The following is an 18,254-nucleotide window of genomic DNA, read 5'->3' as shown; positions in this document are numbered from 1 at the left end:
ATTATGATGACCACACCATTTTATCTGGCTGTTCTACACTGCCTTCAGTGACTACTCACAGAGTGCTCTCAGAGGTTCTGAGCAGTTCCTCTTTTTTAATTCACTAATAATGTGGGTTTTTTTAACAAGTATCTTTTCTCCAGGATTTTTTTATGTGCTGTGGATTTCCTAAATTAAGTTACCAATCTCTTTCCTTTCTCTAAACTGTAAGAGAAAAAAAAAAAAAGCCAAGCTACAGAAGATATTCTTCCAGCAATGGTATGGGATACTTTGGATCCTGGCTTTTAGCCATTTGTGTTGGTGACCTTAGAACTGGCTGTGGGTCTATCTCATGGAAAAGTTCCAAGCTGGCTGTCTAAGCAACCTTCTATTCCAGAGTACCAAATAGTTCTAAATCACCTTTCATTCTACAGAGTGTACATTTTAGGCACTTGTAAGTCAGGGATAAAATAAACTAACAGCTGGCTGACCATGTAATATGCTGGTTTTCTTTTACAGAGCATGTGCATGTGCCCTTTTTTCCTCTAATCACAGCCATTAACAACATTTTCTTGCTTGCTCCTTTACCCATGACACTTAGCATCCCCAGTGTCCACCCCAATTCTAGTTCTGAGTGAAGTTTACAGTTATGTCTTTTTCCCAAAGGCACACTAAGTTCCAACAGCTGGAATAGCAGCTCATATGTTACATGTCACTCATGACAACGTAAAGCTTTCTCTTAATACTAACAATGAACAGGCATGCTGTTACACACTGCTGTATAAGTAGTAGGCAAAAACATCTCTGAAAAATCTGGCCTCCATTCTGTAGCCATCTGTCCTTTCCAACAGTAGTCAACTTAGGCCAGGATCTAGGGAGGCTGCCACCAGTCAGTCAGGCAGCCTCAACTTTGCGGAAATTAGGCTGAAAAAAACCTACTTGTCCATCTTCATTTTGTTGGCACAATATAAACAGCTTGTCTGAATACAATATCACCCAGTGCTGCTTCATCTCCACAAGAAACTGCAGTCTAGAATCCAAATGCTTTTGAAATGGTAAAAGTCACTCAAGTCACTCAAAGAAGTGATTCAGGCTCAAATTCTGCTTTCCTATACAGGTTATACTTATCACTGATTTCATAAGAAGCATGCAAAAAGGATACAAAAAAATTGTGTGAAGTTAGGTCTGAGACTCCCTAGGCTTTAAGCCGTTTTAACATGGCTGTTTTTTTCCAATACAATATTCATTATCCTTCAGACGATGACAGACATGAAGCCCTGGTCCTATGGCAGCAGTCTGCATTTGAGTTTGCCAATAATGGATCTGTATCAGAACATCAGCTCTAATACATAAAAGAATCTGAAATGAAACTCTCATAACAAGCAGCATATTGTGGTCATCCTGTCCATCAACAAGCTCTTTAATCTTACAAATTTAATAAAATGCCACAGAGAGATGAGATGAAACTAGATCTAGTGCTAAGAGTTAAGACTCACGGCAGACTCTTTCATCTGTTCCATCAGTGCAGTCCTTCACTCGATCGCACCAGTATGCACTCGGGATACACTGTCCATTTGAACATGTGAACTGCTGACTTGAGCATGTCCTTCCCGCTGCAAGAAACAGGCACTCAATCAATATTTTCCATCAACTAAGATTTTTAATGCAGAACAATATTATCACTTCCTCTTTAACTACTCCATCCTTCTCACAAATGCTAGCACAAGACTTTCTTCCCCTGTACTTCTGTGTACTCAAGGAGGTTAAAGAGCACTTGACAAACACATGGCAGATAACATAGTTCTATGAGGCCTTCTGTAGCCTGCAAGGTCACTGCTTTTCTCCACTGAAAGGGTTGACCTCTAGGTTAAAAATTACCTCCCTATAATTGTTCTGGCTAAAAGATTAAGTTACTAATTCTGAATGTTTTAAAGTTTTCTCTATTATTCTACTTACTACATCAAAATCATCCAGTAACTCCATTATTTGGTCAACTAGAATGCCACGATGTAAACACATCAGAATTAGATGCAAAGCACTGCTTTCTAATACAGCACGGGCCTCAACAGTCAGGTTTATTTTACATTCCTAAGTACTAGAGGATGAAGAATAATTATATCTCTTCTCATGACAGCTGTGTCAGTAAAAAGCAACCACATAAAACTGTGCAATTCCACTTTGATTTTACTACAGCTAAATTCAATTCTCTGTTCTAGGGAAATTAATTGAATCTGAGAAGATATAGCTGAAGGCCAAAATTACTGCTGACTTTTCCTTCCTTCTGCCACCTGCACATTTCTTTCTTTCAAACTCATGCTATATCTCATCACCATCCCAGTCTATACACTGGCATCAAGTCTGCTGTATTACAGGGGCTCTCCATTCCTCCTTCTGTCAGCAGTGTTTCCAGAGCAAGATCAACTACTGGGATACTGGTGTCGTGAGTTAAAACAAGAGGAAGACAGTAATATAAAACAAATACATTTTAATTCTGCATGTGTGACTCCCAGAGCTGTCAGCCATTCTCCTCAGGAAAAATGTTTAATGTTTCAGGAAGGAAAAACTCTTCTAGGGTTCCCAAGCAAAAAGATGAAGTCCCTTTAAAAGAATAAGGACAAATACCAGGACATGGCTCTAAAACAGCAGCAGCACCATTCTATAGTTACTAACATTCAAGATTAACCAGTATATGGAAAATGATGTTACAGTGACCCAGTTAAAAAGTCAACTCAGAGGTGTTGCTCATTTTGCATTTTGTGTCTACAGTTATCTTAGTTAAAACATAACCAGCAGTTGAGCTGAACCTTCTCAGAGGAAGAGTGGAACAAAAAGTAGTTAACGTTAGTTCAATTTTTTTCATGCACTGGCAACACCTATCAAGAGATAAAAGTGAAAACCAAGTCTGTGAGCAAAATGCTCACAAAACTCATACCTGTGAGCCTCCTCAGACTCAAGGGGGTTAGCGAGTAGCTCCAGAGCTGTTCAGTTTTAAAAAGTTATCAAAAAACTATACATAGAATCAAAAGAAACATAAAGTAATCTTATCCTCATCACTTAAAGTAACTCCTAACACTAGAAGTAGCAGGAAAAAGTTTCTTAGAACACTACACTTGTTCTTCTTATCTTATGCAAGAAGACGGAGAATGTAATTTGGTGTGATAATCACCTCAGTCCACTGTTCATCATGTACTTAACTGTATGTAGTCCTTAAACTGCTTAATTACAAAATTAAAAAATCAGAGTAACGTATTTTATCAATCTTGCTATCAATACTGAAATAAGAAAGAGCCTAGGGCTATGGCAGTTAGGCTGCTAAATGATTTCTTTGTCTAAAACATACAAATAACATTAAACACTAGTTTAAAAAATTAAACACTAGTTTAAAACAGCAGTTCACTTGTGAATAATATACTGTAGAGCATAATAAATTGAAATACTAATACAAATTACTTCCTAAATTTAAGCTGTCCAAATCATAACGAAAGACTCGACTCTCACCCCATACCAGGACATTTTATATTCTTCCTTTCTGAATATGAGATAGAACAACTCTGGTCATTTTAAATAATAATGCAAATAAATAGCATCACTTAAGATGGTACGAGAATCTTCAGCAATGTTTACTTCAACTGACTGATATTTCCTCCTTTTTTAAATACATACAGATTTCTGATTTTTTGGAACTACTAAATGTCATATAAACTATAAAACTAATATCACTGTATATTTTTCTCCTTTTTTTCTCTTTTTAGTTAACTGAAACATTGGTAATTTTCAGATTTCAAGACCTAGAGACGTCTTTTTGAACACACCTTCAGTATTTTATCTATTTTAGATTATTTTATTTCTAGAAACTAAAGAGACTCTTCTAATAAAAGCTGTACCTAAATCAGGCTTGTTTCTGTATGTCCTTAATATGCTGGTATGTGAACTACCTCATTTCACAAAGCTGATATAACATTAGAACTGAAATACTTACGACACTGTTGATGCTCATCTGAGCCATCTTCACAGTCTTCCTCATCATCACAAACCCATGAGTGTGGGATACATTCACCATCAGTGAGACACTGAAACTGATTTCCCTCACAGGTAGGTTGTGCTAGTGTAAGCAATGAAAAAAAACATGACTTCACAGACATCTGGGAAAGAACTTTCAAAGAAAACAATTAAATAAGGCAAAAGAAGACTTAAGGTTCAAGTGTCAGTTGGCTGTAATTTGCACTAAGGAGGCATTTGACAAACCAACGAAAATGGACAGAGCAAGGAAGGCAAAGTGGGCCAGCAGAAGGATACTCAAAGGCAAAATTTAGATTAGTGAACTCCTGCATATGAATTTTCAAGTTTTGTGTTCTCCCATGGAAACACAAGCTCCTCTTGAAGGCAGGTTACAGGAAAAACTTAGGGCTCTGAATTGCCCTCTTATGGCAGAGTCTGTTATACATGGAGTCAACACTAGCTTCCCTAGTCTGTTCGATTGCTCTCAATCTACCTCAGATGCTCTATCCCTGGTGGGAAGAAGGTCTTTCAAAACAAGCTCATGACTCTTCTCCATGAATTCATGAGATGAAAGTAAGGGCCAGGTCAGAACAACCTGAATGTTGTTGGCCCAGCTCCACTCTGTACTTTTCAAATAGCCAAACAACAGGGAGCTATTAGAGAGAAAGATAATGTTTGAAACTGTATTACTGCTGATTCTATCCCTAGTTAATGCTCCTGGGAAGAGTTACTAGTACAACACAGTCCAGTAGACAGGACTCTGGTCTTCACCATCTTTTTTTCTCAGGATTATGTTATTGCAGTATTGCAAAATCAACTAGAAACACTTGCACTCATGGGATGATATGCAAGCACAGCTACCAATGCAAACAAAGCATCAAGGGAGAAATGTAAATCACTCTGTAGATTTAGAGTTGAGAAGTACAAAATTACATCAGCGGTAAAGTAATTAGAGGGATAAAATGGATCATATGCTACAGACAATGCACCTCATGCATATTTTCTTTGATTCCTGTTTTAAGAACCAAAGAATAACACTGCAATATAATTTTAATCCTTAGGCCAGTTTCAAACATTTTAAAACTATTTTCCTAGACACTTAGATGTCCCACTACCTATCACACATTAACATGTTGTTTTTAAAAGCAGTTAACTGAAAAAATTTAATTTTCACCTTCCTACTTTATCACATGTATGAAAACAAGAACAACTCAACTTCATGCTTATAACTATGACGACTGTAGTAAATGTTGGTTCTTTTTATTTTTTATCTTTCACAAAGTCAACATGAATTTTACCCACTCCTTGTTCAAAGCCCAACCACTTCTTTCCAGTTGCAGTTCAGAACTAATTGAAATAACAGGCTATAAGACACCACCATTTTGTTTTTCCAGTTTAAATCATTCTTCATCCAGAACTGCAATGGCTTTTGGAGTTAACTAAAGTGCTAAGCAACAAACCAGACTGCCAAGCTGTGTGAATGACCTCCAATTATTATATGGGTCAAGCAGCAATAGAACAATACAGCGTGAAAAGATCCAACATAAATCAGTCTTTCTCAGTTGTCAGCTGAGGGGCAAAAACTGACCTAACCTATAAGTGGGCTTGTAACTGCACCAGCCCACGAAACCTTAAATAATACTAGAACCGAGAAGGTGAAATGCACGCGAGTTCCTGAAAACAGACTGTGGAGGGCATTTCTTCATTTTCACAACCTTTTAACATTCAGCTTGAGAGAATCTTTCTGCACTGATATAACACCCCATCTGTATACAACTGTTGCCCCTGAATTGCTGGCACGAAGGGTAACACAACCAACTCTAGACAGTTAACCAAGGCTCTACCTAAGGTGCAGTAGGTACAGGTTATTGTCTAGGGCCTGAAAGATCAAAAATTTCTAGCTCAACTGATGCTGATGGTAGCTGTATGTACATCTAACATTTAGGACTACTGCAATGATACAATACAGTAGATTTCTACATCTACTTAGAAACAGTCATCAAAAGAAACTAAGATTTTTAAGAGAAGACTAAGTCACGTTAGAAGTGTAGCCCTACTTGATTTTTCGACTACCTAAGCCAATGGACTCAAGCATAGAACTCTACAGCAGATTCTGCAGTCTTCTCAAGACAACTAGGAGTTTTCTCCCCTTCCAATACTCATCCTGTACCACAAGTACAGTTGAGCACACTGGGATCTCAGTATTTTTTATATTACAAAAAAGTTGCTCTATAGTTGTTTCACTTACGACAACCAGCTTCATCTGTATCATCCGAGCAGTCTCTAGCCCCATCGCACCTCCAATCTGCAGGAATACAGCGTCCATTTCCACATTGAAACTGTCCCCGCTCACATCCTGTGGTAAAGCAGAGAAACAAGCAGGCTAGCAGTACCAGCACATAAAACCAGACAGTGCAGTGCATTCCTGTCAAACAACTGCTACCTATCAATCACTTTACAACATGAAAATGACAGAAAATATCATGATAATACAAAAATATAAGTGTGTATACATATACATATATGTATAAATGATCTCTAAGCACCCAGTCAACCAAAACAAACAAAGAACCAAACAAAAAGTAGTTTTCAACCTTACAGAGCATTTTCCAGTTAAATTCCTAGAAAATTCCCATTATTTTAATATTTGTATATTATACAAACAAACAAACCAAACAATATAAAGAAAAAAACCACAGGAAAAATAACCTAAACAAGTCTCAGAGTAGTACTTATACTGCAGAAACTTATTTAGCAAAAATGTACCAATTTTAAATTCACAAGCAGTATAGACTTAACTAAAGGTAGGGCATTATTTTCCTCATTACTTCTATGGGCTAAACATGCTGAACATTAGTCCTCGCCAGAGTCCCTAAGGATTTTAAGAAATAATAATAATCCCCTTAGCTGAAGTGGAAATCTTGTTTCAGCAGTGACCGCCTGAAAGTATAGAGAGACCTCAGCTTTGTTTTGGTTTTTAATAATGCCCCAATACTTGAAATCTTTCCTCTGAAGTACAGGAAAGCATGTCTTCAGTCAACATTTGAATAGCAAATAATTTTAAAAGAAATTAAGCTCTCAGACATTTATGGCTGATCAAACGCTATCCTGCTGTCATTCCCTCCTGCTTAGCCTACTAAGGATTAAGACCTGATAAAGAAGCATTCATTTCCAGGTGTAAATGCAGCTGGATCAGGCCTTTATTAGAGTCAACTAATGAAATCTCCAGTCCCGTAGGAAAGAGAAAATGCACTGTTTATGGCCTTTCGCTGACTACAGCCTCATAAAAAGAGAGTGAACAGTTTTATAGGTCCCCAAAACAATGAGCTATAACATAATTAGGTTCAACAGAGCTCTGTTTCATGTTAATCTGTTGTCAGCACCTCAGAGAAGGGAAAACTGAACAAAAAAACCTGAGGTAGTAGCAAAGCACAAATCTGAAGGGAAAAAAAAAATCCAGTTTCCTGATTCAATTAATAGCCATATGATAAAACTACATCTTTCAATTATTCTGAGTGATTTGTCCAGAGAAGATAACCTCAGTATTCATAAAGCACAACCACCTATTTTTTTAATTCATGATTACATAAATAACATGCTACCCTAACTTTCATGTAAAACCAGGCATATCAACACTGTCACATAAACACAGTTAAGTGATGTATTCCTAAGGGATATAGGCAAGCTACTTTATGCAAGGAATGTTCAAATCTGATTGTCTGGTAATGACATCCTGATTTATAATGTATCCTGCAAATGGTCAAAAATTTTACTTGGATAAATGGTGGTACGGAGTGGTACAGGAGTATGTTCACCCAAATACCTTCTATAGACTAATGCATGATGGTGGTTGGTGGTGCAGGTCTGGGGTTGGTGGTGCAGGTCTCTTATCAACTACCTTTAAAACACAACAACCTCCCTTGCAAAAATGCCCTGAAGGAATGTACAAGTTCACTCTGGAATCCCAGGCCCTCTTGATGAATTTTGCCCTACAAAGCAACATTTCCATATAAGATTAGTAGCTAAAGCTCTAACAAACACGACACACAAACCACTGCTTATCAATTGGAATTACTATGCAAAGCAAATACTAAATCTGCTTTTATATTTAGTATATTATTGATATCCAAAACCACTGGAATATTCATAGCTAGCTACTTAAAAAGAAGTTACAATTCAGAATTAAATCTGCATCCACATGATTAGAAGAATTTATAATGAAATACACTTATAAGCAAGCAATATGAGCAATTTGTATATTATTTCTAAATAGTAACTAGATAAAAAAAATGTCAAGCACTATATGCAACCGTTAATTTATTTTGCCTACTTGTATTAAATTGCTATAGTTAAACATACCCTTACAGTGATAAAAATGAGGAGATAACATTGATAAACTTTTTAGAAAGCATTATAAACATAGCTTTTGTACAGCATGAGAAATGGTAACTGAATGTTAACAGAAAACCTGCAAACCATGCAGTTCTCCTACACTCTGTAATACTTTGCAGAATTACAGTTTAAATTGCTCACACCTACATACAGTAAGCACTGTATCAATGTCCATTTATACAGTTCTTCAGCAGACCTATTGTAATTCAATTACGTCATTAGGTTTTTCAAGTATTATCTTCCATGCTTACTTATAACTGAAGGCAAAGAGCTCTGAAACACCTATAAGAAAAAAAAAAGACTGATACTTCACTTACCACTGTTTTATATTATCTTTAGAACAAAAAAAAATTACATAGCAGATAATGATGCTAATTCATTCAAAAGACAACCCTTGAAAATAAGTAATATGGAAGAAGTAAAAGTGATATGGAGTATCAAGGGCACTTCTGACAACGATTCAAAAAAGCTTGCGTTTCAACTGGGAACAAACCCAATTTTAAGTTTTATAAAAGAGAAAGCAATCAGGGGGAAAATGCATGATTATAAGATTACTGCTATGAATACCCAAGAGAAATGTCCCGAATGAAAGAAAAATAATCATGTCAGCAATAACCAGGTTTGTTAATATGGACAATTATAGAGACCATTTTCTCAAAACTTAAGTGTACATATTCTGCTAAAACCAAGCACTGGACACCTACCTTGAAGAACTGTGATTTAGTTACTGTGAATTTAGTTATAAATTTTAACAGTATTAAGTAAAAATGCTGCAGGCATTACTCACACTGATTAGCAATGATCCACAGAGGAAGCATATGCGACCAAAAGGACTATTTCCATTGATACATGCTACACAATGTGAGCCTGCAGCACCTGGGTTTCAGCAAGAAGGCAGACTGTCAGAAGACAAGGGGTATCCACTTGTTTATTGCCATTATCTGAAGTCTCAATTCACTGAAGGATTAGTCATTAATAATTTTATGGAAGGTTGTGCTTTCAATAAGAATTATTTTTTTTTATGTCAAGGCAGCCAAAATTAATACTAATGAGCTAATTTCCATAGAAATTCTGGTTTACTCTGACGGATGCTGATAAAACCAGACACCTCTTTCAGGCAAGCAGAATCTTGTTAGCAGGATTCCTGGACAAAATAACCATGGAGTTTATAAACAAGCAGTAAAATAATTAGTCTTCACTGTCATGCTTAAAGTTTGCTAATATAAAATAATCTAGGTGATTTTTGAAAGTTCAAAATTCAGAAGTGATCAAATTTTTGGTGTTGCTCTACCTGAACTATAATTCAGTTTTTGTCTTCTGACTGTGATTAAAGCATTACTAAAATACAGACTGACGAATGCATGGCAGTCCTTAAGAATCGCACCAGAATATATATAAAGAAGCATCTCTAGGTATTAACAAAAGTAATTTTGAAAGGTAAGATCTGTTTTAACTGCCTAATATTCAGGAAAACACCAAGGTAAAAACAAATGAATGGTATCATCTTTAATACAAACCAGTTTAGTTCTGAAAAATGCAAACCAAAGACCAGAAGCGTCACTGGAAAAGTACAGCACAAAGCATTGCTTCTAAACTTCTTGATATATTTCCTGTGTCTGAGCTTTATGCTAACTTTGTCACTAGACTTCATGTGGTCCTCTGTGTCTGGGATTCTCTTGGAAAAGATTCCTGAGTGGATGTTTTAGGTTCACAATTTGCTCTGAAAAAAGAAGGCGGTTAATATTACTGGCTCTGGGTAAGCTACTTTCACAAAGATTGTGCCATGTAGTCATTTTTCACTGGAATAAATAAACATAATAGTGATTTTGTCTGACCAAAGATTGAACAAAATACCGATCAAAAAAAACCACATTTGAATCATAGAATCATTTGGGTGGCTTTTAATTTATTAAACATATCTCTTAGCAATGGAAATAATGTGATACAAGCACTATTCCATACAATTAGCTCAGATTCTTCAAGACAAGTTTTGCCCAGCAAGTGTTGCCTGAAGAGGAATGAAGCTAAACCCTTGCTGACAACAAATCCCACTGCCACTAGAGGATAGTAGTTAACCTTCACAACACTAATGAATGTTACTCAATGTCACATTAGGTCATATGGAACTCCAGCAGAAGAGAAAGAGGTTAATAGCTTCAGGCATTTCACAACACAATGGTTGCACCCATAGGGTTACAGTCTTCAACAGGAAGGCAGGCTATTACAGCCCTCAAACTCTCCTGTGATTCATTTGCCCCAATATGTTTGTGTAGAAATATTGAGATTGAGACCTAAAGCTTAAATAAAATCTTCTTGTGTTAAAATCAGAATGTTATCTTCACTTTATAATGGAAACCTATACTGCCTTACTCTCTGTCACTCTGCATTACTCCAGACTCCTTTCAGTTCTTCTTTGAACAGTTCTAGTCTTTTCCAATTCTTTTAATAAATTTTCTACCTGCCCATTCAACCTTGAAGTCTCTCAAACTTTTCTAACTTTGACTACAGAGCTTTTGAATTAACATTTGTGATCCACAGATTAAAGGCACCATGACATTCTGACTATAAAGAACAGACCAAACCCCCTTATTTCTTCTTTCTTCCTCATGTTCACAATACCTTTGAGAACTGCTGACACCTCTTTACCAGTTAAGCCTGAATGAAAGATTTAAAGTAATAAAGAACACGTTAAGACCAGGCTAGATTGTACCACTTTCAAACTGTCCACACAGAAATGAAGCTTACACTCACTTGACACTTCAGGAGTCTTCCTTCTCAACAGGTTTTTTGGTTTTTTTTTTTGTATTTAAAAGAGTAACATTCTTCAAGGTAATATTTTTCCAACTGAACAGTTCCACCTTTAATACATCTGCAGCTTTTCAACAAGGAAGTGCAAACAAACTGTACATTACAAACGTCTTCCACACACATTTTACAAAAAGAAAACCAAGTGATAAGCTCTCTTTTCTCCCTTTCTGCCTTCTGACAGAGTACTTTTTTTTCCCATTCACCCCCAAACAGAACAGCCCACTCCAGTGGCACTGCAAGTAGAAGAATCCTGGAGAATCACCTTCCATACACAGATTTTTGCCTAGCTTAATTACATGTCAAACAGCCTGAGGTTTCGGAATGCTCAGGGAGGGGAAGCTAAAACTCTGGAAATTCCATCTCTGTTCCCCCACACTAATGAGGAAAGAAGTAAAATCCATAGTTCAGGAAAAACCTTTGCTTATTATTGTAAAATGTGCTGTGATATTGAAAAGTAGCATTCTGCTAGTAATTAAAATAGGTAAATGTAAAAAAAAAAATAGTCTGATATAATTATGCTAGATATCATATATCAATATTTAAACTTCAGTACTTCTACACTGTGCAAACTCCTTTATATTTAATACAGTTTGTTCAGATGAAAAAACCACTAGACCACATATGCATTTAAAGGTATTACAGAAAGCTGTACAAGGCTTATTTTCAGCTTTCAAGACATTGCAACAGAGAACATCTTTTGTACCTCATGTCTCTAAATCAGATTATATTGGAGAAATCTAACAATATCAACAAAATTATAATATCAATAAAAAGGCAATAAAAATGTAAGTCTGCACCCACTTCACATGACTAAAAGATCACTGTATACAGACTAACAGGTAGACAGGAGACTAGTCAAGGGACAATCTGAAGCAGAAGAGCAAGAGTTACAATGTGAATAGGAAGCACAGGATTTCTTTTCCTGATTTAACATCCAATTAGGCATTATAACGAGATTATTAGTAAAATAGCTTCTATAGACTCAGTAGTTGATCAAGGACTCTTTGTGCCTTGCACTGTACAAACCCTTAACAAAACAAAGGGTCATATCCTAGACAGTTTACAGGATAAATGATGATAGGTGCTTGAACTCACCTGGGTGGCCCAATGTCAACTAGCAAAGGCTAAATGGCCCCATTTTTTTGCAACGCAAAATCTGGGGTGCTACTGTGTCTCCAGTAGCAATCCAGGAAGTCACAGTACATGAGAGGCAAACTCAGTTTTGCTGGTATAATTATTAGGTAGCACAAGAAACAAGGAACATGCACCTTGATCCTTCCTATGGAGGGGCCTCCACAGGAAGCCTTTATCAATTGGTGTTGAAAGGGCTCCTAGCCAGAGACTCCACCTCTGACTCTAGTGTGTTCAACAGTAATCAATGCACTACTCTTCAAAAATTGTCTACTCTGCATTTAAATTCAATTATTCATCTGAATGCCAACAATGCATCATGAGATGTGTGTGCAGAAGCACCTCATTTATTTAATTTGATTGTTTTATTATGCAACCCCTAGCCTCCAAGCTAAGATATGGGCATTTTAGAAAACTTTCTGGTACACAGATGATACAGATTATTTCAGATTATTTCACTGTGGGGGTATATGGAAATGATAAAGGACTAACTTGAAGCAACAGATCTAGTTCTCTGCTGACACGAAGTGGACTAAGAGATTTGGCTCCCAAGTCCCAGTTGCACAATTCCCTCAAAAAATAGCAGAAACCAAGTCATGGAAGGCAGATGCAGGGACTGTGAGAATGAAGACCTTGGGCCCACTGTAGGAGAGGAACTGGTTTGAGACCATCTTAAAAATCTGAACGTGCACAAGTCCATGGGTCCTGATGAAATCCAACCATGGGTCCTGAAGGAGCTGGGAAATGAAGTTGCTAAGCCGCTGGCCATCATATCTGAAAAATCATGGCAGTCAGGTGAAGTTCCCGACAACTGGAAAAGGGGAAATATAACCCCCATTTTCAAGAAGGGGAAAATGGATGACGCAGGGAATTACAGACCAGTCAGTCTCACCTCTGTGCCCGGCAAAATCTCGGAGCAGATTCTCCTGGAAGGCATGCTGAGGCACATGAAAAACAACAAGGTGCTTGGTGACAGCCAGCATGGCTTCACTAAGGGGAAATCCTGCCTGACCAATTTGGTGGCCTTCTATGATGGGGCTACAGAACTGAGAAACAGCGGTACAGCAGTTGACGTCATCTACCTAGATTTGTGTAAAGCATTCAACACTGTCCCACACGACATCCTTGTCTCTAAATTGAAGAGACATCAATTTGATGGGTGGAGTTTGGTTGGTTGTTGGGGGTGTGTTGGTTGTTGGTTTTTTTTGTGGTGGTGGTGTGGTTTTGGTGTGTGGTTGTGTAGCTGGAAGGATGCCATCCAGAGGGACCTTGAGCTTGTGAGTGGGCTGATGCAACTATGAAGTTTAACATGCCAAGTGCAAGGTCTCTGGGTGAGCATCAGCAGCTACAGGTGGGCAGAGAGAATTCAGGACCTAGGATGGGTGTGGTGTGAGAAAATGAACATGAGCCGGCTTCAGTGTGCGCTTGCAGCCCAGAAAGCCAACCCTATCCTGGGCTGCATCAAAAGGAGCATGACCAGCAGGTCGAAGGAGGTGATCCTGCCCCTCTACTCAGCTCTCGTGAGACCTCACTTGGAGTATTGTGTGCAGTTCTGCTGTCCTCAACATAAAAAGGACATGGATCTGTTGGAACAAGTCCAGAGGAGGGCCACGAGGATGATCAGGGGACTGGAGCACCTCCCGTATGAAGATAGGCTGAGAAAGTTGGGGCTGTTCAGCCTGGAGAAGAGAAGGCTGCATGGAGACCTCATAGCAGCCTTTCAGTATCTGAAAGGGGGCCTTAGGGATGCTGGGGAGGGACTCTTCATTAGGGACTGTAGTGACAGGACAAGGGGTAACAGGTTCAAACTTAAACAGGGGAAGTTTAGATTAGATATAAGGAGGAAATTCTTTCCTGTTAGGGTGGTGAGGCACTGGAATGGGTTGCCTCGGGAGGTTGTGAATGCTCCATCCCTGGCAGTGTTCAAGGCCAGGTTGGATGAAGCCTTGGGTGATATGGTTTAGTGGAAGGTGTCCCTGCCCATGGCAGGGGGTTTGGAACTTGATGATCTTAAGGTCCTTTCCAACCCTAACTATGCTATGATTCTATGATTCTGTGGTAATAAAATAGCTTTTACTCACCCAAACAGCAGAAAAATGATACTTCTACACATTCTCCCTAAAAATACACTCACATGTAGAACTCTCTTTATTATTGGCTTATAAATAAAACTGATATCAGGAAGGTGAGAGGAATGAAAATAGAAGGTAAACTTAAGTTTAATCTTTAATTATTTGTTTCTTTCTGTAAGTCTACCCATATATGCAGAATCTATTTCTCAGATTTAGGAGCTAGATATTCCATACTCACAGAAGAGGAGACTGAGTAAACCACATTCTGAGTTCAGTGGAATGATGGGTATCAGAATCTGTAATAAATGGATCTTGCCTGTCAGACTAGAACCCAATGCTACATTTTAAATTACTCAATGATTTTTAATAAAAAGCACCTTAAAATTCAAGAACAAAAGTGAAAACTTTGCCTTTCAAAATAGACTTAGAAATAATCATGTTTCAAGGCAGCGACAGCAGATTTTTACTGTTTCTCTTTCAAAACTGCTTGCCAAGTAGTTAAGGGAGCCCAGAGACAGCAAAATATGTATTATATTCTGTAATCTGTGTGTGCATGTTCCTGCATATGCAGACATTTGTCAACCAAAACCATTGTTAAAACTAAAGCATCAAATCTGGTTTTAATAATACTCACATGCAAAATGTTTTTTGAACATACTAAAAATTAGTGTATTGTATGTTAAACTATTTGTTCTCAGTTAATACAATTATAAAAGGACTATAGATTCATTTCCACTAATGCCTCAACATAAATCCAAGAATTAAACAAACTCAGGATTTTAATCTACCGAAACTAAGCAGGAAAGCTTTCCTGCAAAGAAAAAAGAGTTCAAGTCTCCTGCAGACAAAAAGTTCAAAGGAATGACACTGTAAATGCCTCCTAGCAACATTAAAGATATTCATAATCCTCATCCTCTCTACCTTACTTTAGCTTTATTTATTGAAAAAGCAACAAATACAAACAGCCTGATAAAAATAGAAATAGTTTCTAAATTATTTTTTAACAAACCTATTCAATTTTATTTTCTTCAAGTATAAGACAAGTAATAATGAAGAGAACAACGCTAATTTTCTAATAGACCATATACGGATCCTCTTAGAAAAAAACCTCTCATTTCTAATGTTTTCTTTAAGTTCTGGTATTCAGAACAAAATAACTATAGCTCCTACATTATCACTTTAAAACCAGCCATTCTGGAAAAAGTAAAGAAAAAAAAGAAAAAGAAAATAATATATAGAATATTTTTAATTATTCACATTGATCTTAAACATAGAAAATCCCCATACTTCTTGAATCTAAAATCATGACAGTTCACTTACCATACATGTTCACAAGCAACACATATCCATACTATGTATCTTTACTACAAATGCAAAACTAAAAGCAAATTAATCAAAATTAAGTTCCTTTATAGCCTTTCTTCAACTCACACACTTTTTAGAAAGCAACAAATAAACTCTTCCTATCTTCTTAGTCCTATAATAAGGCAGGAATAATAAATAATTCTTTTAAACAAGAGCTAATTCTAATACACAGGAAGTGATACACCTTTCCACTGATAAAGTAAATATTCCTTAGATTGAACAGATCAGGTTCCTTCTTCCATTTAAGTCACTGTGAAACTTCTTCTCCTTCAGAGATAACTAAGAATTAGTCATTAATTTTTGTTTGACACTTCCTTTAATCCCAACTGTATATAAAGTATTTTCCAAGGTGAGACCAACAAAAACTATGTGTACTCCCTTCTTAGAGTATTTAGTAAACATTATCAGCATGGCTTTGAAGTACTAAAAGAATAGACTTTACAATATAAAAATGTATTTCAGACACATTACATATGTTCTGGACTAAACTGGATAACCTCAACCAGCTGTCTTGACATTAGATGTCTTAATCCACACAAAGGAACTGCAATTGCATTAGCTGGTTAAGCAAAGCAAGCACTGTGGAGCTATAGGGAAGACTACATGTTTGAGCTGTCCTAAATCCTTCTTTTTCATGAATGGCATATTAAATTTGTAAATGTGTTCTAATTGACAAAATGATATAAGGAGGAAGCAGAACAAGCAAACAGTATAAATAAAGACACCTCCAGTTACTCACAGGAGGAAGCATCCCAAGCATTTTCACAAGAATGAACCTTTCTAATGGCCCCAAGGCTGCTGTAGAATAACAATTGGGTAACAGTAAGGGGGGAATATGACCAAACAATGAAAATCTTCAAGTCTAGGAAGTATTTACAACTACACAGTATGTGGAAAATGAAAAAAAAAGCACTTAAACAGCTTAGAAAGTATACAGTACATACCACTGAGAAGGTCTGACAGATTCAGTAGCAGTTGATAAAACAATCTGCTCAATAAGCTATTCTCATTCTTAGAGCTGCACTGCTTTTTAAATAAATGTGATGTTTGTTCTCAAAATTAGACTCCATGCTGAGATGGTGAGCTGCATTCAATTCAGTCATGCTCTCCTGAAAGCTGATGAGTCATTGTAGCACTAGAAATCAGCCTCAGTAAGAGCCTTCCAATCCAGTTTGTTACAGTGAAATTGTGTAATTTTTTATATTTCATTTATGTATTGTTGCTAGATTGAAACTTGCTGTGCAACATCTAACAGTGCCAAATCCTAACTTACTGAAATATTATATCACAAGTTATTAAATAAAAAATTAAACTTGTGCAAAAAATAAACCTTCCCCTTACATGGACAAAAAACACAGTAATCACATTAAGCGAAAGCTATTTCTTTTTTGCCACAGAAGCCATATCTGTAACAAAAATCTTCACTATTTGAATAGTACCATCATAACTAGTGGGACTCTAGATTAAAAAAAAAAAAAAGACAATTTAAGCTGTGAACCAAAACTTGACAGGGCTTTTGCACTTCAAAAATAGTGACTGTTACTTATTGCAAACTAAATATGCAAGAACATTTTCAGAAAAGCAAAAAAATTGAAGTGTCAGTACAGAATAGATAGTTCAGATGCTACAAGCATCTAGCATGCCTAGTCAGACATTCTAATGCTACTTAATACTGCCCATGACATGAGGAACTATATCTATTTCTTTGGACACTCATCACATTTCCTCCTTATGCAGTAGTGACTCAATTTCAGCTTGCAGCTAATAGCTATGGCTGGTCCCTCCTTATCAAGCTTCTTGAAAAGGAAATCCCATGTGTTAAGGCAGGCCTGAGTAAAGGAAGGATCACCTGAACTGAAACAACAACATTGTCCAATGTGCTCACTCAAAAATAAACTTTATCTTAATAGACCTGAAAATACGCAATAAGAATTAAATCATCCTTCGGCTCTTTCATTTTTTAAAACATAGCATATTTTCTTTACAGTTCTCAGTTTAAAAAGTTCTTACCCAAACAGTAATACTAATGAGTGTGTCAAATCAAAAAGACAAAGTTCTTGAATTCACTGGAAGAGGATAAACACAAGAAATATCATCTGCCACTGAAACACTACCTTTCCTTTCAGCCCCAGTGGAAGCATTTAACTTAGATGTCCCCTAACCAGCTGAACTCTACCACTGTCAGATTTACTCACCCCTTAGGATTTTTTTAAGGGTACTTGATTCTGCTGCTAATTCCCTTCATTGGTGGCTGTTAGGCATAATATTTTAAGTAACTCTTTAAATTATGTTAGCTAGCTACTCTAAGCAGCATTCCAGGCACAAGAGTGAACAGCAGGAAAGAATGGTCTCTTGCTCTAACTTCTGCAGCTGGATAAGCCCTACACTTGCTACACCCTTGGAAACACAAGAGCGTACAAGTCCTCCATACTTATGTACTTAGATCCAAAAGCAAGTGGACAAAACCACAGTAAAGGCACACATTGACTGCCGAATTTCACAGTGGTA

At 37.0% G+C, this 18,254-nt stretch overlaps 1 protein-coding gene across 2 annotated transcripts in view; it reads right to left on the bottom strand.

Moving 5' to 3' along the window:
* Positions 1-18,254, bottom strand: part of LRP2 (LDL receptor related protein 2) — a 123,851-nt gene that overhangs the window by 96,213 nt on the left and 9,384 nt on the right. For both annotated transcript variants that reach the window (XM_061343101.1, XM_061343111.1), the window contains exons 2-4: positions 6,227-6,334; positions 3,959-4,081; positions 1,476-1,592 (exon numbers count right to left, since the gene is read on the bottom strand). In XM_061343101.1, coding sequence (XP_061199085.1) covers positions 1,476-1,592; positions 3,959-4,081; positions 6,227-6,334 — 348 coding nt within the window. The remainder of the gene's footprint in view (positions 1-1,475; positions 1,593-3,958; positions 4,082-6,226; positions 6,335-18,254) is intronic.

This window comes from Neopsephotus bourkii, unplaced genomic scaffold, assembly GCF_033783945.1.
Source record: "Neopsephotus bourkii isolate Nb327-2 ecotype Australia unplaced genomic scaffold, CSIRO-AGI_Nbou_v1 NB_196, whole genome shotgun sequence".
NCBI lineage: Eukaryota > Metazoa > Chordata > Aves > Psittaciformes > Psittacidae > Neopsephotus > Neopsephotus bourkii.
This window is presented reverse-complemented; position numbering and strand designations above follow the sequence as displayed.